Source organism: Struthio camelus, chromosome 24 (genome assembly GCF_040807025.1).
Source record: "Struthio camelus isolate bStrCam1 chromosome 24, bStrCam1.hap1, whole genome shotgun sequence".
NCBI classification, from domain to species: domain Eukaryota; kingdom Metazoa; phylum Chordata; class Aves; order Struthioniformes; family Struthionidae; genus Struthio; species Struthio camelus.
This window is the reverse complement of record NC_090965.1, coordinates 6,819,547-6,845,687: the sequence shown is the minus strand read 5'-3', so window position 1 is coordinate 6,845,687 and position 26,141 is coordinate 6,819,547. Positions and strand designations below refer to the sequence as shown.

At 67.4% G+C, this 26,141-nt stretch overlaps 1 protein-coding gene across 4 annotated transcripts; it reads left to right on the top strand.

Moving 5' to 3' along the window:
- The first annotated feature begins 75 nt into the window (after positions 1-75).
- Positions 76-26,141, top strand: PIK3C2B (phosphatidylinositol-4-phosphate 3-kinase catalytic subunit type 2 beta). Of its 4 annotated transcripts, none has more exons than XM_068917873.1 (33): positions 76-152; positions 8,467-9,472; positions 10,235-10,335; positions 10,620-10,774; positions 10,962-11,082; positions 14,735-14,846; positions 14,955-15,034; positions 15,164-15,227; positions 15,598-15,744; positions 16,571-16,604; positions 16,993-17,188; positions 17,942-18,064; positions 18,942-19,109; positions 19,370-19,481; positions 19,581-19,723; positions 20,778-20,966; positions 21,213-21,306; positions 21,382-21,476; positions 21,571-21,751; positions 21,830-21,937; positions 22,061-22,153; positions 22,273-22,402; positions 22,679-22,815; positions 22,974-23,143; positions 23,326-23,482; positions 23,632-23,741; positions 23,922-24,123; positions 24,494-24,618; positions 24,733-24,850; positions 25,116-25,197; positions 25,426-25,532; positions 25,625-25,753; positions 25,944-26,141. In XM_068917873.1, exons 2-33 carry the CDS (start codon positions 8,543-8,545, stop codon positions 26,130-26,132), a joined length of 4,902 nt encoding a protein of 1,633 aa, XP_068773974.1. In that variant the 5' UTR covers positions 76-152; positions 8,467-8,542; the 3' UTR covers positions 26,133-26,141. The 4 variants fall into 4 exon arrangements, with proteins under 4 accessions (XP_068773974.1, XP_068773975.1, XP_068773977.1 ...); XM_068917874.1 differs by lacking the exon at positions 76-152 and adding an exon at positions 1,232-1,360; XM_068917876.1 differs by lacking the exon at positions 76-152 and adding an exon at positions 1,481-1,495.

Below are 26,141 nucleotides of genomic sequence, written 5' to 3'. Positions count from 1 at the left end.
GCGCCCCTCCATTGTCCGCCGCCGCCGCGCTCCCTCCCTCCTCCCGCCGCCGCCGCCGCGGCGCGGCCCCGCCGCCGCCGCCGCCGCCCGGTCCCGGCGCAGCCCTGCCCGCGCCCCGAGCCGCCGCCGCCGCCGCAGCGCGCTCCGAGCAGGTAGGGCTGGGCCGGGACCGGGGCCGGGGCCGGGCTTTGTGCGCGCCGGGCGGGCTGCGGGGCGCCGCTGGCCGCCGCGGCGAGAGGGCGGCTTGAACTCCCCCGGTGCCGGTTTTCGCCGCCCCCCCCCCCTTTAAAAAAATGAACCTTCTCCGAGAAGGTGTCGGTGCTCGATCGGATCACGCACTGGGCTGCTGTGACTCATTTCCTGTGTGCTGTCCAGAAGTCAAGCCCAGCTTTGTGTTTTTTCCAGAACTGCAAACCCGAAAAATCCTAGCGAAACCGACCCGGATTTTGGGGGGGGGGGGGGGGGGGGCTGGAAGGGGCGCTGCGCCGCATGATGTAGCGAAAGCAAAGTGCTGGATTCTTGCCTTTCAAAATGCACGGTCAGGCGGGGGGATGGGGGGGAAGTTGTATTATTTTTATTAGCAGAACAATAAAACAACCCGTGTCAAAGTGTAAAGTTGCCTGTCAGCAAAGTCTCAGTGGCAGAGAGGCAGCGCTAGGTTTTCCCTTCTCTTCCCTGATGTCAGGCCATCTCCCCCCGGCGCTCCCGGGACAGGCCCGCGCTCGCGTGCCCCTGCCCGCTGCACAGGGGTCGGCTCGTCCCACCAAACCCGCCGTGGGCGCTGGGTACCGTCTGCGGGAACGAAAGCGCTTCTCGGGATGCTGGGCTTATTACAGCGAGCTGCGGGGTTTTTCTTACTCCTGTAATCGAGTATTTTGGACCCTGGATGTGCAAAACCGGTCGTGTGTTTAACAGCAAACTCTGGAGGTATGTTAGGTTAACTGGGGTTGTTACTGCTCGGCAAAGGAGATGTATTGACTTAACCACAGCTATTCAAATGTACAAAGCCAAATAGGAACGTAATTGTTCGCGGGATCTGGGCCAGGGTGAGCTAGCACCAGTGTGATCAGAGAAATCAATCTTTCCCTTCCAACACGAGAGGGAAAAGCATACGATGGAGTGCAGCGGGATGAGGGAAATCTGCCTGGCAAAGAGGGCTTGCTGGCTCTCCCGGGCTAACCGCCCCGGCCAGGCGCCTGCCCCACCTCGCCTCGCGAGCGCCGTCTTAAATAAGAAGCGAGGCGAGCTCGGGCAGAGTATCAGCATCGCTGCTGGGAACCGAAAGGAGCTGCCTTTCGTCTCGTCCTGGCGCTTACGCACAAGGGCGAGCAGCACGACAGCCCTCCTTGCACGCTGCAGCGTAAGTGGATGCCGCGCGTGTGCGTGTGCGCGCGCGTTGCCGCGATGCACGCCCCGGACGCGGCCGTAGCCGGTGCACAGCAGGCGCGCCTGGAGCGCGGTGCAGAGCGAGGCACGCGGGCGGCTGCGCTGCCAGGTGAGGCCGGGGCGCACTCGCCCCGCGCTGGGCGTCCCGCGCCGTCCCGAGCAGCGGGCAGGACGCCCTGAGGCTTGCGGCAGACGCTGCTGCGACAGCCCCGTGCCCGGTGAGGTGTTTCTGTGCGTTTCGGGTGGCAGAATGCTGGCTTTGAGGGAGCCGTGTGCGTCTGCCTGCGGGCGGGGTGTCCTTGGGCTGCTTTTGTCTCCCACGAAATGCGGATTTGCCCTGCCCGACGGGGCTGAGCGGTGCACGGAGCCGGTTCCCGAGGCGGGCAGTGACGGGGCTGGCGAGGCCGGTGCAAACCCGGGCTGCGCTGGGCGCCCTGCCGGTGCGGCTGCAGGAGCGTCTGGGTCAGGGAGAGCCCCCGAGCCCTGCGGCAGCAGGAACGGCCCTGCAGAGCACGAGGCACAGCAAATCCGGCTGCAAGCGCGGCAGCGGGATGCGGGCCGTTGCATCCGATGCGATGGGGCGAGGGCCGCCGTTGGCGAGCCCGTCGCAGCTCAGCACCGCGTGGGACTCTCCTGTTGGGCCAGCAACGCTGGTGCAGCACGGGTTGCTAAGGCCCGGAGCTGTTGCGTTGCCGTGGTTTATGTTGCTAGGCTCTCTCTGAGCGTGCATAGGGGTTAAACCTATCATTGCCAGGAGGAACGAAGCCCCGCTGCGGGCTGCGTAGCGCAGGAACGCTGCCAGCAGGCCCGCGTGCGATTGCATGCACGGATACGCAGAGCGCTCCGGCGACAGCCATTCGGCATCGTGCACTTGCAGTGGAGGAAGCCGAGATTTGCATGAGAGCCGAGTGCCAGAGCCGCTGTGCGGGGTAGAGCCCGACCACAAGCATCCCCCAGGGAAGCTGAGTTTCGAGAAAACCTGGGCTGGAGCTCGGGCGCAGAGCGGTGGAGGAACGAAGGTTGAGTAATTTAGAAACTCTGACCTCAGGTGTGGCCCGGGGCCGGGGCATGGGAGCAGACGCAGGGTATCTTCCCCCGTCGCGCTGGGGCGAGCAGCCGACCGGGAAGCCCCGGGCAGGAAGCAGCCGTGGGTGGTTTGGCGGCAAGGTCCCACCCTCGCGCCCCCCCTCCGTCGCTTTGCTGCTGGCTGCGCCGGTGCTCGACTGGGTTTAACGTCTCCTGTGCAGCCGGGCGTGCGGCTGTCGCACCTCGGTCGACAGGGATGCTCCCACGGTCGTCGCCCTCCGCGTCCGCCTGGGCCACGCTCCCTCCCGCCCTGTGCGGCGGGGACGCAGCGAGGCGACGGCCAGAGCCGGGGCTGCGGTCCTGCCGGTGAGTCCCCGTGTCCCCTCTGCTGTCCCCGTCGTGCACGGACCCCGCTCCGACGAGAGGCGGCCGCCCTGCCGTGGTGCAGGAGTCGGGGCCGATTGCTCTGCAAAGCTCCCTTCTTCAGCTGCCCGGAGTCGGGGGCTTTCCCGTCCCAAACCTGACCCATCTTCCCAGGGCAGGATTTCCTCCCGAGGGTGGAAATGCGTAGAAAAATGACTGAAGAGCCTTTGGCATCAGCAGACTTCACATCCTGCCTCCTCCGGAGAGCTTGGACTGGACTGGACTCTGCTCTGCTATTAATAGGAAACATGTTGGCTTAAAGAGGAAGAAATTCTTAATGCTCTGAGGCAACAGGTTGGGAGCAAATGATGCTGTTGCTGTTTGTTTTCAGGGTGTTTGCTCAGCTCAGTGCACACAGCACCGTGCAGGACAATAGCTGAACAGTGGCGTTTTGCTGCCCTTGACCAACTGGCTTAATCCTGCATAATGCTGAGCCACCACAACTGCAGGCGTTCCTGGGAGGTCCGGCGGGGGCTGCAGGTCTCCAGATTGCAGCGAGCTCTGGAAATCTGCACCGGTGATGGGAGACTTGGGGATCTGTGGAAGGAGCTGAGTCTCTCCTGCCTGACCCCAGGCCAGGAAGGGGGCCGTGGCGGCATGCTGAGCACCACCGCGCTTTGCAAATCCCTCCTGCTGTACTGTTTCGCATCAGGCCCAAAACATGTCAGCGCAGGGGCAGAGAGAAGGGAGGGACAGGGTGGCGATGGGGATCGGGTGCAGCCCTGTCCCCAGCTGCAGGTCTTCCCCCGGGGTGCATGGCGAGGCCGTGGCTGGCTCCGGCACGGAGCAGGCGGTGGGATTGCGTTCCGGGACCCCAGCCGCCGGCGCACGGCGTAGAGGAGCCAGGGGTGCTCTGATACTCCCCCGGATGAGCCGAGGGTGAGCCGGAGGGCAGCTGCCCTGGGGGGGGGGTTCAGGGTGGTTCCTCGGAGCAAGCCGGGGCAGCGTGGGAAAACACTGGGACAGTGTGGGAAAACACCGGGACAGCGTTGGAAAACACCGGGGCAGCGCGGGAAAATGCCAGGGCAGTGTGGGAAAACGCTGCGTGAGCCCCGCGCGGGCACCGCTGCCCCAGCTGGCGGGCGCTGGCCCTGGAGAGGCCGGGACACGCTCCCGGCCGTCTCTGCGAGAAATGCTGCCAAAAAGCAAGCTTTGGGTGCTGGGGGAGCAGGGGAGAGGGAGAGGCTTCAAACCAGCTCTGAAGAGCAGAGCGGGCTCCCGGGGCAGCGAGGAATGGGTTTTGATGAGAACATCAAAGTTTTCAGCGAAGCTCCCAGAGAGTCTTCTGGGTGTGGGTGAACGTGTCTGTGGTGTTGTGATTTTGGGCTGGCTCCGTCCCGGAGCCCTCCGGGCTGCTCTTCCCTTCCGCGTGCTCTGCTCAGCATCGTTCAGGCCGGTCTCGGCTTCTCTCCCTGCCCTCTGCGATGCAAACCTTTCTTCCTCTTCCTCCTCCTCCTCCTCCTCCAAGGCCCTGCCGATCGAACCCCAACGCGCGGCGCGTCCCCTTGCTGAGCCGACGATGTGGCTTTGCTGCGCGGTACTAAACCGAAACGCGTCCCGGGGGGCGGCAGGCGGGTAGGAGCGCGCCCGCATCGGCTCCTTCCTCGACAGCTCCTGCTGTTGATTTATTCGGGCCGTGCTGGAGGGGAGTTTCGGGTGCGGGGCCGCGCGCCGCTGCGGTGGCTGCCGGGCATGAGCCGGCTCCTCTCCCGCGGCGCGTCCCTGCCCCGTGGCTCTGGCCGTCCCGCGGCTTTGATCCGGAGTCAGGCGCTGGCCGGGGAGCGGAGAGACGGGGGTTTCCTTTCTGGCTCTGCCACAGTTGCCTCTCTGACCTTGGGCACGTCGCTTGATCTCTGGGAGTTCGGCTTGTTGTCTGCACGCTGCAGGAAGCGAATGGAGTTGCCTGAAAATGTCTGTCAGGACCAATTTGGCATGAAATCATAGCGTTCTCGCTGCAAATGCTTCCAGAGCACTGATTTCACTGGTTTCGGTTCCACCGGTGGTGTTTGGGCAGCGCCAAGTGTGGCTTCAGAAATGAAGCGTTTTGATTTGGGGTTTCATTTTTAAATAACCTTTGAGACCGAATTCACTTTTTGGAACTCGGGTTTCAAACTGGGGTGAAAAACCTGTGTTTTGGCTGTGTCGAAGTGCAGCCTCGAGACCAACCCAAAGCAGCTTTGCTGCTCCTGACGTTGCAGAGGAGGTATCAAAAGGCCCGGCCTGGAGCGCAAAAGGCGAATTAAGAGCAGATGGCTGCTTCCCAGCCGGGGCGAGCTGGGTCCTGCCCCACGTCTGCCGGGGGCTGCGTGGGGAGAGGAGCCGCCCCTGCTGAGCCCGTCCGAGCTGGTTCACGTGCTTCATCCTGCAACGGCCCCGTGCCCGGAGCCGGACCCGGCAGAGCATCCGCGGTGCCGGCGCGTCGGCGGAGCGCTTCCTCGCCCCGCGACCTGCTGAAGCTCGCAGCGGGAGCGGCGGCACGCCGGGCCGTGGGGCAGCCGGACCAGCCGGGGAGCGGCTCCGCGCCCCCCCCGGGGCCGGGGAGCGCAGGCGGGCGGCGCGGCGGGGCTCGGCCTGCTCCGGCGGCTGGGAACGCGGCCGCTCCGTCCCGTTCGGCGGGAGCGGCAGGATGGATGGACCCGCAGCCCCAGAGGTGAAGGCTGGTGCTTTATCCTTCTCACGCCCGCTCCTCCCTCCGCCGGATTATAAATGGGTGTGAATTGTCTCCCCTTGATAGGCATAACCTCCATCCCCCCCGGCTCCCACACCCCGGGGAGGTGCCCTCCGGGCTTGCTTGGCTCCCTTGCCCTCCGATGTTTGATGTCTTCCCAGATGCTTCAAACGTTTCTATCTGCCTCCCCGAGAGCAGCTGCCTGGGAGGGGGAAGGGAGGGCGGGATGGGGAGCTGGGAGATGCTCGCCGCCTCCCCGAGCACCTCCGTTGCTCTGCCCCCTGCGCCCTTCCCCGTCTGGCTGCTGGGAGCAGGGGCGCGCGGCGCGGGCTGCGCCTGCACGGCTCCATCCCCGCCGCCGGGACCCCCCGCCGCGGCCCCTCTGCCCAACCCGAGGCTCAGCTCTTTGCACAAGGCGTTAGGTTGTCCCTGCTGCGCTGGGTGCAGGAGCAGGGGGGCCCTAGGGGGGCCCGTGCACCCTCCGTCCCAAAGCCCTGCAAAACCGCAATCCCCGAGAGCCGCTGCAGAGCAGGAGACGGTTTGGGGGGAGGCAGGACTGGCTGGCGAGGAGGGTCCGAGGGAGGGGAGAGGGGGGTCCCCGCGGTAGCGTCACCTCGGGCTTGGGCCAGGGAGAGCAGAGCCCTGGTGATACGGGGGGCAGTGGGAAGGGTGCGGGTGTCGATGCTCTGGCTCTGCGCGACGGGCCAGCTCGTTGCACACGCCGCCCGGGCTCGGCGAGGCAAGCAGGGAAAGGGGAGCCGGGGCCGTGCTGCCGCTCCCTACTTGCGTTGTACGTTAACCGGGTGCACGGGACAGAGCGGCAAGCGCTGGCGGCGCCGGGAGCCTCCAGCCGCTGCCTCCGCGGGCGCTCGGTGCTGCGATCCCGGCGGTGCAGCCCCGGTGCAGGCTACAAATGCCTGAGGTTTCCCAAAGTTGGAAGATTTGGAGTCCTTTTTGTTTTTTGTTTTTTTTTTTTGGCCTTCGGTTCTCAGCGCTGGCGTTCGCCACCGATGAAGAAAGTTGTGCTATGGGTAGCGTGGGGTTTGGGGCAGCCCCGACGCTCGCCGTGGGGCCCCGCGAGCAGCAGCAGCAGCGGGGCGCGGGGCAGCCTTTGCCCGAAAGGTGGGGTCCCAAGGCGCCTCCTGCGGCTGACGCGACCGCGGCCGACGCCAGGAAATTTAAAGTCAGAAAATTATTCCTATACTGTTAGCAGCATCGTTTTAAGGAGGAAAAACGCAGTCGTCTCTGCTCGGCTGGAATTTGCATCCAGCCTCTTCAGCTGCCGGGCTGAGACCTAACCCGCCGAGTTTCAGTCCTCCGCGGTGATTTTTCGCAGGCTGCCGGGCCGAGGCGGGGGGCGTCCGCCTTGCTCGCCCTTTCGGGGAGCTCTGGCGCGAGCCGGCCGGGAGCGTTTGTGCGTTCAGCACGTCCGGGCGACGCAGGCGCTGCTCTTGGAGACGGGAACGGGTCTGTGGCTTTGTCAGCCGCAAAAGTCGGTTGATTTTATTGCTTTTGGGTTAAAAGGAGATTTTCTTTGTTCGGCTTCCAGGAGCCCGGGACTGCCAGCTTTTGGGATTTCTATTTTTTCTGGGAAAAGCCCACAGCGGTCGGCAGGGACGGAAATGCTGGGGGAAGGGAACGGTGACTGATTTGAGCAGTGCTGGGTGGAGTGAGTTTGACAGGTCTCAGCTGGGAGAGGCGAGGCGGCAGCTCCTGCCGTCCAGGCTCAGCCCAGCCCCGGCCCATCGCCCTGCCCTGTCGGTCGGACAGGGACGGGGGCTCATTTCTCCTCGGCTGTGCTTACACCACGGCGCCGCCTGCGATTTTTGGGGAGAAAAAAGCGTGTTTGCAGCAGGCAAATTAGCGGCCATCTGGTCCGTGCGGCCGCGGGGCCAGGAGGGCTCGTTTGCGGGCCGGGGGGAGCCTGCGGCCGCGGCCGGCGCTTGCAGCGGGTGCTGAGGAGGGCCGGGGCGCGGGTGCCGCTCGGTTGGGCTGGGAGCGGGGCGCAGCCTGGGCCGCCGGTCCGGCGTCCTTCCCTCTGCGACGCTCGCGAGCCAGCCCCGGCCGGAGCGTGAAAACGCTGCGCTGGCTCTCGACTCGGGAGATTTCAAGTGCCGGGCGTCTCCAGGGCCGTTGGGCTCGCTCCTTCCTCCCGTTGAACGTCCACTCAGTTATTTATTTTGCTGGGAGGGGAAGAGGAGGTGAAACATGCCTCCTTGGCCAGCGTCCGGCGGAGCTGTCCCCGGGCCGCGAGCCAGGGCGCGAGGCCGGGTTTGGGCAGGGGCCAGCAAGGTGGTTTGAAATCCTCCTTGCCCTCCGGGCCGCGGCGCCGGGCCGGGCGGCACGGGCCGCGCTCGGCTGACGGGGAGAGCCGCGCGCGACGCCGGCTCGGGGGCGCCTTGCTGGGGGAAACCCCTGGGGGCAGCCAGGGTGGTTTCTGCCTGGCTGCCCCGGGGCGGATGCGAAGCGGACGTCCTCGTCGCCCCGCGGGAGGAGCGGTGGGAGGGGAAGACGTCCCGTCCTGTCCCCCCCACCGCCACCTCCCCGGCTTCTTCCTCCCTTGCTCTTCTCCCTCGTCTTTTCCTTTCTGTTTCGAAAAGCCCCTGGTTTTGCTGGCTTGAGACCCCCGTTATCCTCAAAGCTGCGATGCTCCCGTGGTGGCGCGAAGCCGTGCCCGAGGCGCGTGACGCGAGTTTGCCGGGCCTCAGCCGCGAGGGCGCCGGGCTGGCTCAGCCGTTGCGCCGCAGCGCGGTTGCGGGTTGAGTCAGCCCCAGATGCAGGCGCCGTCCCCCCGCCGCCCTGCCCGCTCCCCTTCCGCGTCTTGTTTCGTCCGCGGGGCGCCAGCCGTAGCCCCGGCCAGCTGCTGGCGGGGGGCTGCCGGGGCGGGCGCCCGTATGAAACGGCCCCAGGCCGCTGCCCTCCCCTTAACCCTTTCGAACGCTTCGCCCTTGCCCTGCTCCTAGGTGGCCGGCGTGCAGCATGCCTTTCTCCTGAGCCCTGAGCCGAGGAGGAGGAGGAGGAGGCCCTCGCGCCGGAGAGATGTCTGCCACCCGCGGCAATGGGGAGCACTGGAAGTCCCTGGAGTCGGTGGGCATCAGCCGGAAGGAGCTGGCGCTGGCCGAAGCGCTGCAGATGGAGTACGACGCCCTGTCCCGCCTGAGGCAGGACAAGGAGGAGAGCCGGGCCAAGCGGCACGCCGAGCGGCCCCTCGTCTCCTGGGACGAGCCCCCCTCGCCCTCCGGCAAGCCCGCCGACGGCGGCGGCTGCAACGGCATCAAGGGGACGCGCCGGCTCTCCGGCTCCGACCCCGCGCTCGACTACGACCCGGCGGCGGGGCCGGCCAGCCCCCGGGCGCCCGGCTGCACCACCCGTCCCGGTGCGCCGCCCGAGCCCCCCGACCGGCCCTGGCTGGTGGGACCTCTCGCTGGGGACTACCTCTACATCCTGGACGGCTCGGAGCAGGACTTCCTGGGCGAGCCGCTCAACGGCACCTCGGACGGCGGCGGCGGCGGCGGCGGTTCGCCCAAAAAGCTCTCGCCGCCCCCGCTGCCCCCGCGCCACTCGCTCTGGAGCTGCCCCGAGGCGGAGCGCTGCTCCCCGCAGGGCTCCCGCAAGGCTCCCCAGCCCAAGGACGTCAACACGTTCTCCGCAGCCCGCGAGCGGGCCCGCGGGAAGCTGCTGGGGCGCCGGATCTCCGAGGAGGACCCCTACGGCATCGCCGACTACGACGGCATCAACGACGCCATCACCTGCCTCAACCTCAAGTCCACCTACGAGGCGGAGGTGCTGCGGGAGGCCGCCCGCGGCTGGAAGGAGGGCAGGAGCATCTTCGAGAAGGAGTCGAGCGGCAAGCCGGTGGCCCGCAGCAAGACCATGCCGCCCCAGGTCCCGCCCCGCACCTACGTCTCCAGGTTCGGCAACCGGAAGAACCTGGCGCCCAACAAGAACCGCCGGATCTCGGTGGACCCGGTAAGAGGATTTTCCGCCGCCTCTTCCGAAGTCGGGCGAGGGAGCGCCGGGCTGGCCGAAGGCACCGGGGCGGCTGGAAACGGGGCCCCGCCGGGGCTGCGGCGGGTTGGCGCGATGGGCGCTGCCGTGCCCCGGGGCGCGGGATCGCCTTGCGGAGAGCGCGGCTCGCCGAGAGCGGCCGCGAAGCAGGGCCGGCGCCGGGAGGGAGCTCGGGGAGCCGCAGCCCGCGCGGAGTCGGGGCTCGGGGGCGCCGCGAAGTCTGCGCGTGCGACGCGGCCGGGATCGCGCTCCGGCGCCGGGCGGCCCGAGGTTATTTAGGCACCGCCTGGCTAAGCGGGGACGCCTGGCGCCGCGGGACTGTGCAGGTCGCGCTCTGCTGCCTCGCTGCCGGCAGCGCTGAAGTCGTCCTCAGCGGCTGCTGCGTTCCCCTTTCTCTCTCCCCCGCGAGCTGGGTTAATTGCTCCGACAGCGGGGTCTTTGTTCGCCGCCAAAGAGCGACGGGGGCCGGGGACCCCCGCGCGGAGGCAGCCCGGCGCCGGCCGACCTGCCCTTGCCGCGGGGCAAACGTCCGCGGCGGAGTCGGGGGCGAGCGAAAGCTCTCGGCCCCTTTCCCACCCGCGCTCATGAAATCAGGGTGAAATCAGGCAGAGCGTCTCTGGGGGGAACCGCGAGCAGCCGAGGGAGCAGGGAGGCCGCCTGGCTTCTTGCCGGGTGCCCGAGGCGGCGGCGAGGGCCCTCACGGGCTCGCGCTCTGCCCCGCAGGTTGCCCCCCGGCCGCACTCCTTAGCCAACGGCTACGAGCTCTTCGAAGTCTCCGAGGAGCGAGACGAGGAGGTGGCTGCTTTCTGCCACATGCTGGACGTGTGAGTACCCAGGCGGTGCCCGGAGCCCTGTCTGGGGCCGTCGGAGCAGCGTGGGCTACAGCCCCCGAGGACCGGCCGGCAGGGCTGCGTTAGCCCTGGGCGGAGGAGAGACCGTCTCCGTCACCTGCCCGGTGTGGGACCCCAGGCGGGCACCAGCACCTTGCAACTGGTGCAGAGCAGCCCTGGGGTGGGGGACAGAGGCGTAGAGGGGGAGCAAAATAAGTGGGGGTGAGGAGCAAGGTGCCGTGCCTGACCTCCACCCATCTGTCCCCCCCCGCCCGCAGGCTGCGGTCGGGCTACAGCACCAAGGACTATTCCCTCACCGGCTACGTGTGGAGCGCGGTCAACCTCAGCCCCGAGCACCTGGGCCACGGCGTGAGCCTGAAGGTGACGGTGGTGTGTGACAGCCTGCGGGAGCCGCTCACCTTCACCTGCGACTGTAAGTGTCCTGCCGGGCTGAGGCTCCTGCCCGTTCCCCTGGTGACGTTCACGGGGGCCTTGGGATGACGTAAGACTCGAGCAAGCTCCGGGCAGAGTCTTTGGGAGGGTCTCCACCGAGTCTGGTGGCTGCTGGTGGCCGCGCGTGAGACGGTGTCGCCCCGGCTCACCGGCCCCCGGCCCCGCAGGCTCCTCCACGGTGGACCTGCTCATCTACCAGACGCTGTGCTACACGCACGACGAGCTGCACGCCGTCGACGTCGAGGACTTCGTGCTCAAGCTCTGCGGCCTGGAGGAATTCCTGCAAAAGTGAGCGGGCAAAGGGGACCTGCGCGGCGGGGGGAGGCAGGGGGGTCCGGGCTGGCATGTGGGTCGCCCCTTAACCGGCTCGCGCGCCCCGTGCACGGCCTCGGGAGGCAGTGATGGATGGCCCGGGGTTTATCCTCCCGCGTCCAAGTGCACATCAGGAGCCTCTTTGCTGCTCCGTTTCCTGCCTCCCCGAATCAGTGCGATGCTCATGCCAAAACCAGCATGTCAGGAGCATCTTCCTCGGCAGCAGGACGCGAGTCACCAGCTGACCCCCACGTGCCTGCAGCGCGGGCCCGCAGAAAGGCCTGAAAATCGGGGAGCTGCCAAAAAAGCTCTTTGGAAGAAATATTAGTAATAGCGATGTCACTTTGCGAAGTGGCCGGGCCCAGCTGTCCAGGCGGGAGCTTGGCTTCTCCATGCCTGTTTTCACATTGCAGAAGGAGGCTTTAAAAGGTCATTTCCAGGGGAAAAGCAGTGGGAGCTGAGAGGGATTTCGGAGGCTTTCCAAGTCCGCCTCAGAAATGTCCTTTTCTGCAAAGGGAGAAGAAAAGGGACAGTTTTGCCTTCTCTTGTGAAATGCAACCAAGGAGGAGCAGGTGAACCCCGAGCGCCCGGGAGCTCCCTGCCCGTGGCCGGGGCCCCGCGGCTGCCGTTGGGGTCCCCTATGCCGGCTGCTGTCCCACGGGCAGGTTAATCAGGGAGGGAGGACGCTGCTGGTGGTTTGAGTTTTGCATCGCTGGAGCTCGTGGCCCGGCCGCGCTGCCTGGGGACGCGAGCTGGCGGGCAGGGAGCAAAGGCCGCTGCGGCCAGGGAGCAGCCGCTGGAGCCGCCGCGCGGGGCGGTTTGGCGTGCAGGAGGCAGATCCAGGGAATGACTCTCAGATCACTTGCAGTTTTCCAGCACGGAAAGCAATAAAAGCTTTCTAAGCCTCGGGGCTATTTCCTGTTGCTGAGCCGCGGGGACAGCACATGCCGGAGCGTGGGGCCGCTGGCCGGGTGCAGGGACGGGGCTGGGCGGTCGGAGCAGCGGCGTGGGGCCGCCGGCTCCGGCGCGCAGCCAGCCTGCTCTGCCCTGCCCGGCTCGCTGCTCCCCCTTCCGCGCTGCCTTTACCCCAAGGAAAGCTGCGTTTCTGCAGTGGTTTCTGCACGCGATCTCTCGGGAAAGGTCTCCGGCGCGAGGTGCTGTCTGGAGGCAGGGGCAGACCTGCACGCACGGGCACATGCAGCGCTTCCAGCCGGCTCCGTGCAGCGAGCCAGCTCCAGCTCTTGGAGAGCTGCCCCAAGGCCTGGCCTTGCAGCCTGAAATCCGCGGGCACTTTGCCATTGCCTCCAACAACCGCGGTTTTAGGCCCTAAAGGGGCAGCTGGGACTAGCTCAGCATGGGAGCGCCTCCGTAACGGCACTGCGCAGCGCCGGCGCCGCTGGGAAGGGCGAGGAGAGCTCAGCAGAGGCCAGCGGTGGTCTGGGCTGGCCGGCACAGCCGTTCGAAAGGGCTTTTCCCATCTGCGCTGAGCCGTCGTGCAGCTGAGCAGCGTGCGTGCATGGATGTGGCGGGGCGTGATTGCACGCCGCGGGACGTGCGAGCTGTCCAAGGACACCGCAGTATTTGCGCAGACCCGACCCGTACAGCAAACCTGGGCTGCGAGCTGGCCCTGGGGCTGCCGCGAAGCGCCGGCAGGGCCCGGCTGTGGGGTGAACGCAGGCAGCTTGCAGGGAAACGCTCGCCGACGGGGCAGCCGGAGCGAGGCTCCCGAGGGAGCAGCGTGTTCCCCTCCATCCCCGCTGCGTTTCAGCTCTGGGGCTTTGCTCTGTGAATGCTGTCGTTGTCAGCAAAAAGATACTCTCTGTTTTCTCTAATGAGCCTTAACTAGAAGCAGCCTCTGTTGGAAAAATGGGATTTGCATCAGGCCAGCAGAGTGCTTTGCCATGTCTTTGACGGGCTCCTCCTCTGCACTGTTTTTTAAAGAGATTAGCACTTCGGCTGGGCAGGGGGAAGGGGCGAGATCGGCTCTTCCTTCCTCCTGAGCCCCAGAGCGAGCCGCTGCCTGCGGGATGCTGCCGCCGTCGCACAGGCGCGAAGGCCAGTTTGGCAGGGCGGGGGGACGGATGCTGGCCCAGGCCCGCAGTCACGAGAGCGGCTCCTTTCCACGGCGTTCCTGCGTGCCCCGGGGCGAATTCCCTCGTTTCTACCCAATTTCTCCGTTTGGAAAATGGGTCACGGCAGCCTCGTCCCCTCCGCTGGGCAGATCGCGGGCTCTGCCAAGGGCCTCGCGCCTGCCGCGTCCGAGCGGGGAGCCCTGCTTAGCAAGGGGCGTGCGAAGAGGGTGACAGCCTTCTCCGCCCCTCCGAGCGCCCCGTCCCTCGTTCTGGCCGGCGGGAACGGAGCATCCCGGGCGCCGAGCAGGACGCGCCGTGCCCGCCGTTCCCCCGGGAGCCGGTGCGGGAAGGCGCTGCTCTATCTCCCGGGACCCTCAAAGGACCTTTGAGAAAGCCCCAGGGAATAAAGCCCTTTTGTTCCCGACTTTCCCTTTTCATGCCTTCCCCGGCGGAGGAGATGCCGGCAGCGCCAAAACCCTCCGTGCGGAGCCGGTCGAGCTGCTGAGCGCCGAAACCAGCCTGAGCTGCCGCAGCTTCCCGCAGCCTTGCTTTGCTCCTGCAAAGCAGGACAGGGCAGGACGAGCCCCCGGGGCGGCAGGAGGACGGGGGCAGCGGAGCAGTTTGCATCCGCAGGGTCTTTCCCCGCAGCCTGGGCCAGGGCACGGCTTCCTGCCGCGCCGCCTCCGCATTGTCCCTCCTGAGCAGAGGCCGGGGAGGGCGATGTCCGGCCTTTAGGAACCGGGGTGGGGGCGTTTCCAGCTCGGTGCTGCCTAGGAGGCTTCCCGGGTCTGCGATCCCGGCAGCTCGGGGCCTGCGGGGTGCCCCCCGCCGGCGGCTCTGCCACCCGCGTCCTGCCGCTGCAGCCCCGTCCTGCCCTTGAGCCTGCAGATGTGCTGCCTGCCCGTCCCCCCCCCGCCGCGGCACCGTGCCCTCGGCAGCGCCTGAATCGCCTCCTTCTCCCCCGCAGCTGGCAAAGAAAGAGGGGTCTGTACGGCGAGCTGTCCGGGGCGCTGCGCCCCGCTCCGTGCCCGACAGCGGCGCCTGGCAGACCCCTGCTCCGCTGTCCGCGCGCGTCCCCCTCCCGCGATGCCGGCGGGCAGGCTGGCGTACCCCGCTGCCCGCCCCCGGGGTGCTCCTGGGGCACTGGGGTCGCTCGGGTCCCGTCGTGAGCCAGCGCAGCCCCCGGCTCCTCGCTTGCGCGCCCCGCTTCCCGGGAGTCGGGTCCGGACGCGACGGGCTCCCCCGTGCCCGGTGCCAGCAGGGTCTGCTGGGCCGCTCGCGCGAGGGGGTCAGCCCGCTTTTTGGAGGGCGCAAGGGAAGGAGGGAAGACAATAGCTGCTGCTTCTGCTTTCCTAGCGCGAGTGACCTCACGCCACTAATTTTGCAGGCGAGGAAGCCAAGGCGCTGCCAAGGCAGAGCCAAACCCCCAGCGCCGGCCGTGGCGGCGAGGGGGTCAGGACCGGGCACCCCGGGGTTGAATTCCCAGGCTTCTCCCATCCCGGTCCTGCCGGGCGGGAGAAGCTTTGGGCACAGGCGTCTCGCGCGTGTCCCCGCAGCAAGCACGCGCTGGGCAGCCACGAGTACATCCAGCACTGCCGGAAGTTCGACGTCGACATCCGCCTGCAGCTGATGAGGAGGAAGGCGGTGCGCAGCGAGCTGGCCAGGACGGTGAGCGTCCGCCCGGCGCGGGGGGAGCCTGCCTCCCGGCCCGCTCGCCGCCCCCCGCCGGGAGACGCTCCTGCTGGCTTCGAGCGCGGCGGCTCTCTCCTCCCGCAGGTGAACGACGACCAGAGCCCCTCGACGCTCAACCACTACATCCACCTGCAGGAGAGGCCCATCAAGCAGACCATCAGCAGGTGGGATGGGATGGGATGGGATGGAATGGGATGGGATGGGATGGGGTGGAAGGGGGGTCCGGCCACCCCGCCGCGCCGGCTCCCAGCCCCTCCTTGCCGGGGCTCAGCGCCGCTCTCTGTCCCCCCCAGGCAGGCCCTGAGTCTCCTCTTCGACACCTTCCACAACGAGGTGGACGCTTTCCTAGCGGCCGAGGTGAGCGCGGCCGGCTCGGCACCGGGCAGCTCTGCCGGCCGCCCCATGGCGGCAGGTTTTGGCTCGCGCCCGCGGGCTCCCTCTGACGCCCTTTCCATCCTGCTGGTTTTCTCTATCGGAGGTTGCTCCCAGCAGCCGCCCTTCCTGCCCGCGCTGCCCTCTTCGTTACGGGTCTCCGAGGGTTCGGCTGGGAAGGGGAAAAGCCGTGCGCCGGGGTGGGGGGAAACCGAGGCAGGCTGGGTGCATCGCACCGGCCTGCCCGGCTCCGGCCGCCTTCGCCGCAGAGCCTGCTGCCCTGCCCGGGGCTGGGAGGGAGGCGGGAGAGCGCGGTCGCGCGAGCCTCCGCCTGCCTTCTCCGCCTGCCTTCCAGGGAGACTTCCAGCTGAAGGCCGAGCGGGTGATCCAATCCGTCATGGCCATTTGCAACGCCCTGGCTGCCGTGGAGTCCCAGGAGATCACAGGAGCCCTGAACCAGATGCCCCCTTGCCCTTCCCGCATGCAACCCAAAATCCAGAAGGTGAGGGATGAGCCGGCCCCAGGAAAGGCTGCACCCGGCGGGATGCGGGGCCGGAGGCTGGCCGGCAGGGACGGAGCGCGGGGCGCCCGGGCAGGGTCAGCTCGGCCTGGAGGTGCACAGGGAGCGACGCCAGCCTGCCTCCGCGGCGCTTCTCCCTTTCCTGCCCGCCGCCGACCACGCGGGAGGTTCCTCAACAGCCGGGAGCAGGCAGCGTCTCCGTTGCGATGCGTGGCGTGGCGTTGCGTTGCGTTGCGATGTGATGTGATGCGTTACGTTGCACTGGGATGTGTTGCGAGGCGTTGCGATGCGTGGCGTGGCGTGGCGTTGCGTTGCGATGTGATGTGATGCGTTACGTTGCATTGGGATGTGTTGCGAGGCGTTGCGATGCGTGGCGTGGCGTTGCGTTGCGTTGCGATGTGATGTGATGCGTTACGTTGCATTGGGATGTGTTGCGAGGCGTTGCGATGCGTTGCGTTGCGATGCGTTGCATTGCGATGTGATGTGATGCGTTATGTTGCACTGGGATGTGTTGCGAGGCGTTGCGATGCGTGGCGTGGCGTGGCGTTGCGTTGCGATGTGATGTGATGCGTTACGTTGCACTGGGATGTGTTGCGAGGCGTTGCGATGCGTGGCGTGGCGTGGCGTGGCGTTGCGTTGCTGGCCCGCGGCAGCTCGAGGCGCCAGGCACGGGACGCTCCCCGAGGCTGCTTACGTAAAGCAGCTGGCTGGGAGTGCTGCTCGCAGCCGCAGCCGGCGGCGCGGGGCCAGTCCTGATGCTTTTCTGGTTTTCTTTTTTTTTTTTTCTTTCTTTTTTTTTCCTCAACAGGATCCAAGTGTTCTGGCCAAGAGGGAAAATCGAGGTATTTCTACTGCCCTCCTTCCCTTCTGGGCTGAAGTTCTTGGTGCTTTTAATCTGCAAACCCCTCCTCCTCTATTATTAAGACCAAAAAATGTGTTTGAAACTTGTCCGTTTAAGAAAAGAGGGTTTCTGGAGGCAACGGCTATGGGTTTTCCCCATAAATTCAGCAAAATGGGAAGCTTAAAATTCTTCCTTTTGCCTGCTTGGTCCCAGAAGAGCTTCATCCGGAGTTGGACCCGCTTGGTCGCCCGTGCCCAGCCCCGGGGTCTCCCCAGCATCCCCGTCGGGCACGGGACGGCGGCAGGGAGGGGGCGGCGGGGGCCGTGGGGCGACGCAGCCCCGCCGAGCACCCCGTCTCAGCCACCCGTCGTCCCCTGCCTCCCCGCCAGAGAGGATCGTGGAGAGCCTGACGGCCTCCATCCTGGACCTGGTGGAGCTGTACTGCAACACCTTCAACGCCGACTTCCAGACGGCCGTGCACGGCAGCAGGAAGCACTACCTGGTGCAGGAGGCCCGGCTGCTCACCTGCCCCCTCTCCTTCACCGTCTACGCCACCCACCGCATCCCCATCACCTGGGCTGCCAGGTAAGGCCGATCCTTGCCCAGGCTCTCCCTGCAGCTCCTGAGGCTCAGACCGCTTCCAAACCTACCTTAGCAGTGGGATTTCCTGCCCCGGGGCCTGCTAGAGCCTGTCCCCCCCACCCAGCCCAGCAGCAGGCAGCGTCGCCCCGGACCTGCTAAAGGGCAGGAGGACGGAGCGGGCAGCGCCGGGGATGCTGGCGCTCGCGCGGGCTGACGGGGCGGCCGAGGATGCTCGGCGCCGGCGGGCTGCCAGAGCAGCTCGACCGCGAGCGGCAGGGACCGCGGCAGCCGGAGCCCGCCGAGGGCAGGGCGCGCGAGGCGGCGGCCGCCCCGCCGGGGACCCCTCGCCTTTGTCCCGTCCTTAATGTATTCCCGCTGGTGACTGCCTCCGAACAAAGCCGGTAGCCTGGGAAATGCAGGCAGCCTCTGACCTCCGGCGCCCCGCAGATTGTCGCTCGGCACCTGCCACGCGGAGACCCCCGTGCGATGGCATTCGCCGCGGCATATGGCGATCTGGCTGGGGGCGGCGGGAGTTGGGGGGGGGGGTCCCCGCTGCGTGCCCCCTTCCCGAGCAGCCGGCGGGAAGGCGGCGATGCCGGCGCGAGGGGTAGCCCCCCCGTGCGCAGGGTCCCCGCGGTGGGGTGAAGCCCCCCCCCCCCCCCGTGCACTGGCTCTGCCCGTCCGCGCGAAGCCCCCCGGCGCCTCCTGCGCCCGGCCCGGCTCCTGCCCTTCACGCTGCCTCTCCTCCCTTCGCAGCTACGAAGATTTCTACCTCTCCTGCTCGCTCAGCCACGGCGGCAAGGAGCTGTGCAGCCCCCTGCACACCAGGAAGGCCCACGTCTACAAGTACCTCTTCCACCTCATCATATGGGACCAGCAGTAAGGAGCTCCCCGGGGGCTGGCTGCCAGCCGGAGCGATGCTGCTGCCACCTCCTCCTCCTCCTCCTCCCCGGGTCCTCCAGCCCCTCTGCGCACCGTTCCCCGTTTCGGCGCGGCCCCGTCGGCAGCAAGCTGGCCCCCGCCGGAGCGGTGGTTAGGCTGGAGGGAGGACGAGGGTCGGAGGCGCTGGTGTCATCGCCGGGAATAGCGCTGGCTGGCGGCTCCAGCCCTGCGGTCCCCGCGCCTGGGCCCTTTGCGCCCAGCTGCCCCGGGAAAGGGGATCTGCTCTAAAAATAGCCCTGGGAGCAGGCAGGGAGGCTGGGCCGAGCCCTCGCCGCGCCTGGCATTCGCGCCAGGGATGGCAACGGGATAATTTTAGCAGGCGCCTGTGCCCCCGAAGGACGCGCGCCGAGAGGCCGGTGGTGCCGGCGCGGAGAGGAGCTGAGCCGCCGGCCGGTCTCCTCCGCGCCGCTCTTCCCTTCGCCTGCCCGCGGGCAGGATGTAGCTCTGGCCCCGGGGCGCCCCGGGTCCGCTGCGGGCTGCAAGAGGAGCCTCGGCCCCGGCGGTGCCAGGCAGCGGAGCCGCCCCCGGGGACGGCGCTGCTCCGGCGCGGAGCGGGAGAAGGCGGCCGAGGTCGGTGCGTGCGGCCCGGGGGGGAGGCAGGCGGCTCTTGGAGAGGGCGCACGGGGTGCCCCGCTTGGGGGTACCCGCTTGGGGGTACCCGCCATGCCGGCGGCCAAGGCATTTGCTGGCATCGTCTCTCTTTGGGCACGCGTAGCATCCCGCGGCGGCGGGGGGGCCGGGGCCGGCGCGCGCCCCGGGGCGCCGGGCGGCATCCTGCCCCGGCTCGGCTCAGCCGCCCGCTGCTCTCTTCCAGGATCTGCTTCCCCGTCCAGGTGAACCGGCTGCCGCGGGAGACGCTGCTGAGCGTCACGCTCTTCGCCGTGCCCGTCCCGCCGCCCGGGAGCTCCTCCGAGACCAACAAGCAGCGGCGGGTGCCCGAGGCTCTGGGCTGGGTCACCACCCCGCTCTTCAACTTCAGGCAGTACGTGTCCTTCCCGCGGCTGCAGGGGTCCCGGCGGGCCGGGCACGGTGAGGGGGACGTGCCGGCGCCCTCGGGCAGCTGCCGGAGGGTCCCCAGCGCCTTGGCTCGGCCCGGGGCTGGCCGTCACCTCCGCCAAGCCACCGGCTCCCCGTCGGGACCGTGCCGGCAGCGTGTCCATCCTGAGGAGCATCGCTGGCGCTGGAGAAGCAGCCCCTGGGGAAAGCAGGGGCGCTCAGTCAGCCCACCTCTCGCTCCTGCAGGGTCCTGACCTGCGGGCGGAAGCTCTTGGGCTTGTGGCCGGCGACCCAGGACAACTCCAGAGCCCGGTCGAGCGCCCCCAACTTCAACCAGCCTGACAGCGTCATCCTGCAGGTGCGTCGCGGTGGCCCCGCGCCCCGCTCCGCAGGGGCCGCCCGCCGCCGCGCTGTCCCCCCCGCCGGCCCCCCGCTCACCCGCCTGCCTCTGCCCCAGATCGACTTCCCCACCTCCGCCTTCGACGTGAGGTTCACGAGCCCGCTGGCGGCCGAGTTCAGCCCCACGTACGAGTTCGGCAGCCTGGGGGAGGAGGACCAGCGCAAGCTGAAGGAGGTGATGCAGAAGAAGTCGCTCTACTGGTAAGGAGCGGGGGAAACGGCGCCGACCTGCCCCGGGGGGCTCTCTGCCAGCTGGTGACCCAGGCGTGCGCGGCTCCGGTCCCTGCGCGTCCCTGCGGCTGGCCAGCCCCCCGCGCTGCCTGCGCCGGCCGGGAGCGTTTCGGGGCCCGACCCTGGCCTGGGCAGCCCGGGGCTCCCCCAGGGCGGCGGGGCGGCCCGGGGTCCAGGCTGAGGCTGGCGTTTTTGCATTTGGCGGAGCTGCCTCCCTGCAGCTGTTTGTCATCCGTGCATCCTGCCGCGCTCCGGCGGCGGCGGGGAGCGAGCGGAGGAACAGCCTTTCCCGGTTGCCTGTGTTTGAGGAGGGTTTCTGCAGACACGTCCCCGGCTGGGACAGCTGCCCGGCCCCTCGTCGAGCCCGGCACGGCCGAGCCAGGCTGGCGTCCTCCGGCGCTGGCTATAAGCAGGAAGGATCAGGTGTCGGCAGCTGCGCCGGGACCCGCTGTGCTCAGGGCTGGGGTGTGCCGTGCACCGGGCCGGCGTCCTGGGGTCCCACCACGGTGGCAGGAGGCAGGGCAAGGTCTCACGGGACACGCTGCGCCCTTGGCACCGGTCGCCCCGCTCTCTCCAGCACCCCTCCGGCAATCCCCTCTCCAGCCAGCCCAGCGCTGGGAGACCCTCTCCCCAGCTCTGGGGCCCTTCTCCAGCTCTTGCCCTGTGCTCCAGCCGTGGTGGCGGGCGCGTCCCCGCTGCCAAGCACACCGTCGTGCTCGATGGGGTGCACGGCCAGCCGGGGATCCCCGGACAGGCTGGGGCTGTCCCAGTGGCGGCTCAGTCACCCCCGTGCTCGGGGGCTGTCCATCGCTTGCAGGAGGGGGTGCAGCATGGGGACGGAGGGGGATGCCCAGCTGCACCGTGCAGCGCGGTGCAGATCCGCCCGCTGAATTTGCTTCCCCGCACCGTGCCGTGGTGGGGGCAGAGGGATGCCCCAGCCCCAATCCCCGAGCTCCTGTGCCATCCTCTCCCTCGCAACTGAGCTGGAGCTGCGCGTCCCGCGCGCCTCTCCCCGCTGCCCTAGGCTGATGGACGCCGATCGGAAGCGGCTCTGGGAAAAGCGCTACTACTGCCACGCGGAGCCCAGCGCGCTGCCCATGCTGCTGGCCAGCGCGCCCAGCTGGGAGTGGGCCTGCCTGCCCGACATCTACGCCCTGCTGAAGCAGTGGAGCTACGTCAACCACCAGGATGCCCTGGGGCTGCTGCACGCCACGTAAGCCCCCGGCACGCGAGGGGCAGGGGGCTGCGCCTGTGGCGGTCGGGCTGCCCTCCTGCACGTGGCCACCGAGAGGGGAGAGGGCAGCGGTGGAAATGGGGGGATCCCCCACACATGCCATAAAATAACCTGAGGAGCATCCAGGGCCGCGTCCGCTTTGGCAGCCCTGGTGGGAGCGGGCGCTCGGCCGAGTCCCGGGGCCGGCGGGCGCCGCTCTCCCGGTGACGTCCGCTCCGACCGCAGGTTCCCGGATCAGGAGGTGCGGAGAACGGCCGTGCAGTGGATCGACTCCATCTCCGACACGGAGCTGCTGGACTACCTGCCCCAGCTGGTCCAGGTGAGCGGCAGCTCCCGCGGTCCCCGGGGCGCAGCCTGCCGGACCCCTGACCCGCGTGCCCTCTCCTCCCGCCAGGCGCTGAAGTACGAGTGCTACCTGGACAGCCCGCTGGTGCGCTTCCTCATGAAGCGGGCTATCTGCGACCTGAAAATCACCCACTACTTCTTCTGGTAAGAGAGGTGCCAGGAGGCCAGGGTGGTGGGCAGCGGCGGGGGGCCGCCGGCAGGACCGGCCTGACCCCGCGCCACCTCCGCTGCCGCCCAGGCTGCTCAAGGACGGCCTCAAGGACTCGCAGTTCAGCATCCGCTACCAGTACCTGCTGGCCGCCCTGCTCTGCTGCTGCGGCAAGGGGCTGCGGGAGGAGTTCGACCGCCAGTGCCTGCTGGTCAACACGCTGGCCAAGCTGGCCCAGCAAGTGCGGGAGGCCGCGCCGTCCGCCCGCCAGGTGAGTCCCGGGGCGGCAGGGCCGGAGCGGGGCCGCCGCGCCGCGCCGCCTCTCAGCGCCACGTGCCCTCGCCGGCAGGCCATCCTCCGCGAGGGGCTGGAGGACGTGAAGCAGTTCTTCAAGGCGAACGGGTCGTGCCGGCTGCCGCTGAGCCCCAGCCTGCTGGTGAAGGGGATCGTGCCCAGGGTGAGTGGCAGCGTTGGACCCCCGCGAGGCCGCGGACCGGGGCGTCCCGGCTCGGGGAAGCGCTACCCCTCTCCCCTAAGCCGCCTCTCCCTGACGGGCTGCTCTTTCCTCCGCCGGCGGCAGGACTGCTCCTATTTCAACTCCAACGCCGTCCCCTTGAAGCTCTCCTTCCAGAACGTCGATCCCCTCGGGGAAAATATCCGGGTCATCTTCAAGGTGAGGCTGTCCTGCTGGCGGTGCCCAGGCGCCGGCACGACTGCCCTGCTCTGCAGGGCCGCCTCCGCTTTTGGCCCGGCATCGCCAGGGTCTGATCTGTCCCCCCCGGCGGTTCACAGTGCGGAGACGACCTGCGGCAGGACATGCTGACGCTGCAGATGATCCGCATTATGAACAAGATCTGGGTGCAGGAGGGGCTGGACATGCGCATGGTCATCTTCCGCTGCTTCTCCACGGGCCGCGGCCGAGGTAACCCAACTTCAGGGCATCCCCAGGGGCCGGCGGTCCCCGGGGTTGTGATGCTCCCGGGTTGGTGATAGCCTAGGAGGGCCCCAGCTCCTGCAGGTAGGTGTGATCCCCTTTTGGGGGTTGATCCTGCCAGTCCGCCTGTAGGAGCTTGGCTTTGTGGACTTCCACCCAACGGTGACAGCTGGGGAGCAGCCAGCTCGGTGGTGAATGGGGCCGGGGTCTCTGCGTTGCCCCAAGCTGGAAGGATGGGTCTCACCCTGCTGTCTCGGCTGCCAGGCATGGTGGAGATGATCCCCAACGCTGAGACCCTGCGCAAAATCCAGGTGGAGCATGGTGTGACGGGCTCCTTCAAAGACCGCCCGCTGGCAGACTGGCTGCAGAAACACAACCCTGGGGAGGACGAGTACGAGAAGGTGAGGAGGAGCGTGGCAGGGTCCCTGCTCTTCACGCCCCCTTTCCAAGGACAAGGCACATCACTTCCCAACACGACGGGACCGACACAGCCCTGCGCCCAGCACGGGGCTGTCCAGCCTTTCTCCTTTTCCACTCCGTCTCCTCTTTGCTCTCTCAGGCTGTGGAGAACTTCATCTACTCCTGTGCGGGCTGCTGCGTGGCTACGTACGTGCTGGGCATCTGCGATCGGCACAATGACAACATCATGCTCAAAACCACTGGCCACATGTTTCACATCGACTTCGGCAGGTTTCTGGGCCATGCTCAGATGTTTGGCAACATCAAGAGGTGAGGAAAGCCTCCAATATCTCCTTTCCCCTTGCTTTAGCACCTGCACTGCCTGGAGCAGGGGTTCGCCCTGATTTCGTAGGTGAAACCCCTCTCCTTGGTGCTGTCATGCCATGGCCCCAGCGGTAGGTGACCCTAGCCATGCTAATGTGGCACTTTCTGTGCATCTTTCCCCCGCGCAGGGACCGGGCCCCGTTCGTCTTCACTTCAGACATGGCATATGTCATTAACGGTGGGGACAAGCCCTCCAGCCGCTTCCATGACTTTGTTGACCTGTGCTGCCAGGCGTACAACCTCATCCGCAAGCACACCCACCTTTTCCTCAACCTGCTGGGGCTGGTGAGAGCCGGGGGGCCGCGGGCGGCTTGTGCGCCCCTCCACAGTGCGGCAGGGACAGCTCGAAGATGGGGTCCCCCAAGGGCTGGTGGTTCTCCTCCCACCACAAGCCCCAGCTTTGTCTGTCCTCACTGGGTTGCTCTGCTCCCCAGATGCTGTCCTGCGGCATCCCCGAGCTCTCCGACCTGGAGGACCTTAAGTATGTCTATGATGCCCTGAGGCCGCAGGACTCTGAAGCTGACGCCACCACTTACTTCACCAGGTAAAGGTCATGGGCGTGCTGGCTGAGATGGGGTAGGACAGGACAGTGGGAGCGGAGAGCCCTCGGTTGGAGACACGGGCACTGTCTCCTTCCCAGCCTGAAGCCAGGCTTCATCACCCAGCGCTGCAGCACCGAGAGTGGATGGACCCCTCCGTGCTGAGTGCGTGGCCTTCGTCACAGGTTAATCGAGTCCAGCCTGGGCAGCGTGGCCACTAAGCTCAACTTCTTCATCCACAACCTGGCGCAGATGAAGTTCACAGGCTCTGATGCCCGCCCGACCCTCTCCTTTGCCCCCCGCACGTACACCATCAAGACATCAGGCCGGATCCGCGACGTCTTCCTGTGCCGCCACGAGAGAGTCTTCAACCCCAGCAAGGGTTACGTGAGTGGGGAGGGTGGAGGCTACCTGGGGGCATCAGACAGCCGAGCCGTCCTGGGCGGCTGGGGAATGGGGCGCCTATTGAGAGCAGCTCTGGTGCTGCCAGGGGAGAGTCTCTCGTCAGTATAATTAGAAGCAGATGTGCCTGCCACGTCTCCAAGGAGGTCTTAATTTAATTTCTCCCTCCCTATTCCTGTCATTCCTCCTCTAAGAGCTGGTCCCTGCCCTGGATTGCAAATAATAGCAAAGGGACGACTCAGTCTCCAGCCTAGGACGGTTCTGCCCTGCTGCCCTGTCCCTTAGCACTGCTAAACCCAGAGCTGCGTCCTTGCCCGGGGCCGCTGGCCCGCGTTACAGCCGTGTCTCCCTGCAGACCTACGTGGTGAAGGTGCAGCGGGAGAGCCCGGGCGAGGTGGCCTTCGTGCAGCGCACCTTCGAGGAGTTCCAGGAGCTGCACAACAAGCTGCGCCTCGTCTTCCCCTCCTCGCTGCTGCCCAGGTACCCCGGCGGGGCCGCGTTTGCTCCGCGCCGGCAGCGTCCCTGCGAGCGCCGGACCGCGCGGTCCCCAGCCCCGAGGGGTTCGCCCACTCTCCCTTCGCCCGCGCGGGGCAGTTTCCCCAGCAGGTTCGTGATCGGGCGGTCGCGGGGAGAGGCGGTGGCTGAGAGGAGGAAGGAGGAGCTCAACGGCTACATCTGGCACCTCATCCACTCGGCTCCCGAGGTGGCGGAGGTGAGGGGGACGCTCGGAGCGAGCGCCGGGTGGGAGAGGGCTGCTCTCCACAGTGGCTTTTCCTCCTGAGAAATAGGGATGGTACCAGGGGTGCTGGGCCCTGCAAGGTTCAGCTGGCTTAGGTGGGAAAGGTCTGTGGGATGTGGTGAGGTGAAGGTGCTACGTGAAAGATCAGAGCATGCGCCGTGCACCGCTCGCGAACGGCGAGACTGGGCGATGCGCGGCCACCTCCATCGCTGGTGATGGCCTCCACCTTGCCTTGCAGTGCGACCTCATCTACACCTTCTTCCACCCCCTGCCGCGGGACGAGAAGGCGGCTGGCACCAACCCCACCCCAAAGCCTGCAGGTATCTAGTCCCATGGCTCGTGGAGCAAAGGGAAGGGCCAGGTGCCACGTTCCTCCCCAGCCGTCCTGAGCAGGACGGACGGACGGCTGCTGCATGGGGCGGCCACCCTCCTTGCCCCGTGCTGGGAGCTGGTGCGGAGCTTGAGATGGTGGCTGCCCAGCCGCGTGGTGCCTGCACCCGCTGCCTGCCCTCCGGTGCTGCTGCCATCCCTCCTCTTCTCCTTTCCAGATGCCACATGGGCTCGGCCCATGGGGAAGGTCGGCGGGGAGGTGAAGCTCTCCATCTCCTACAAGAACAACAAGCTCTTCATCATGGTGATGCACATCCGGGGGTTGGTAGGTGCCCAGCTCCTCGGAGGAATCTCTCGGCTCCAAGCATGCGTTCCACCGCACAGCTAACTGGGTGTCCCCGCTCCTCTTCCCCGCAGCAGCCGCTCCAGGACGGCAATGACCCCGACCCGTACGTCAAGACCTACCTGCTGCCCGACCCCCAGAAGACTACCAAGAGGAAAACCAAAGTGGCCCGGAAAACCTGCAACCCCACATACAACGAGATGGTAGGAGGGGGTCCGGTGGACCCACAGCTGGCCAGACCTGTGCCATGGGTCTGGCAAAGGGGCTCGGGGGCTCGGCTGAGAGCAGGCATGGAGGTGTCCGTTGGGGAGGGAGAAGGATGAGTCTGTGGAGGGGGCCTCTCCACCAGGAGGGTGGCCTGGGCTGAGGCCCTGCCTGGCTCTGCGCCCACAGCTGGTCTACGACGGGGTTCCCAAGGGCGACCTGCAGCAGCGGGAGCTGCGCCTGAGCGTCCTCAGCGAGGAGGGCTTCTGGGAGAACATCCTCCTCGGCGAGGTCGGCATCAAGCTGCGGGACCTGGACCTGACGCAGGAGAAGATGGGCTGGTTCGCCTTGGGCTCCCGGGGACATGGGACCCTCTGAAGAGCCTGG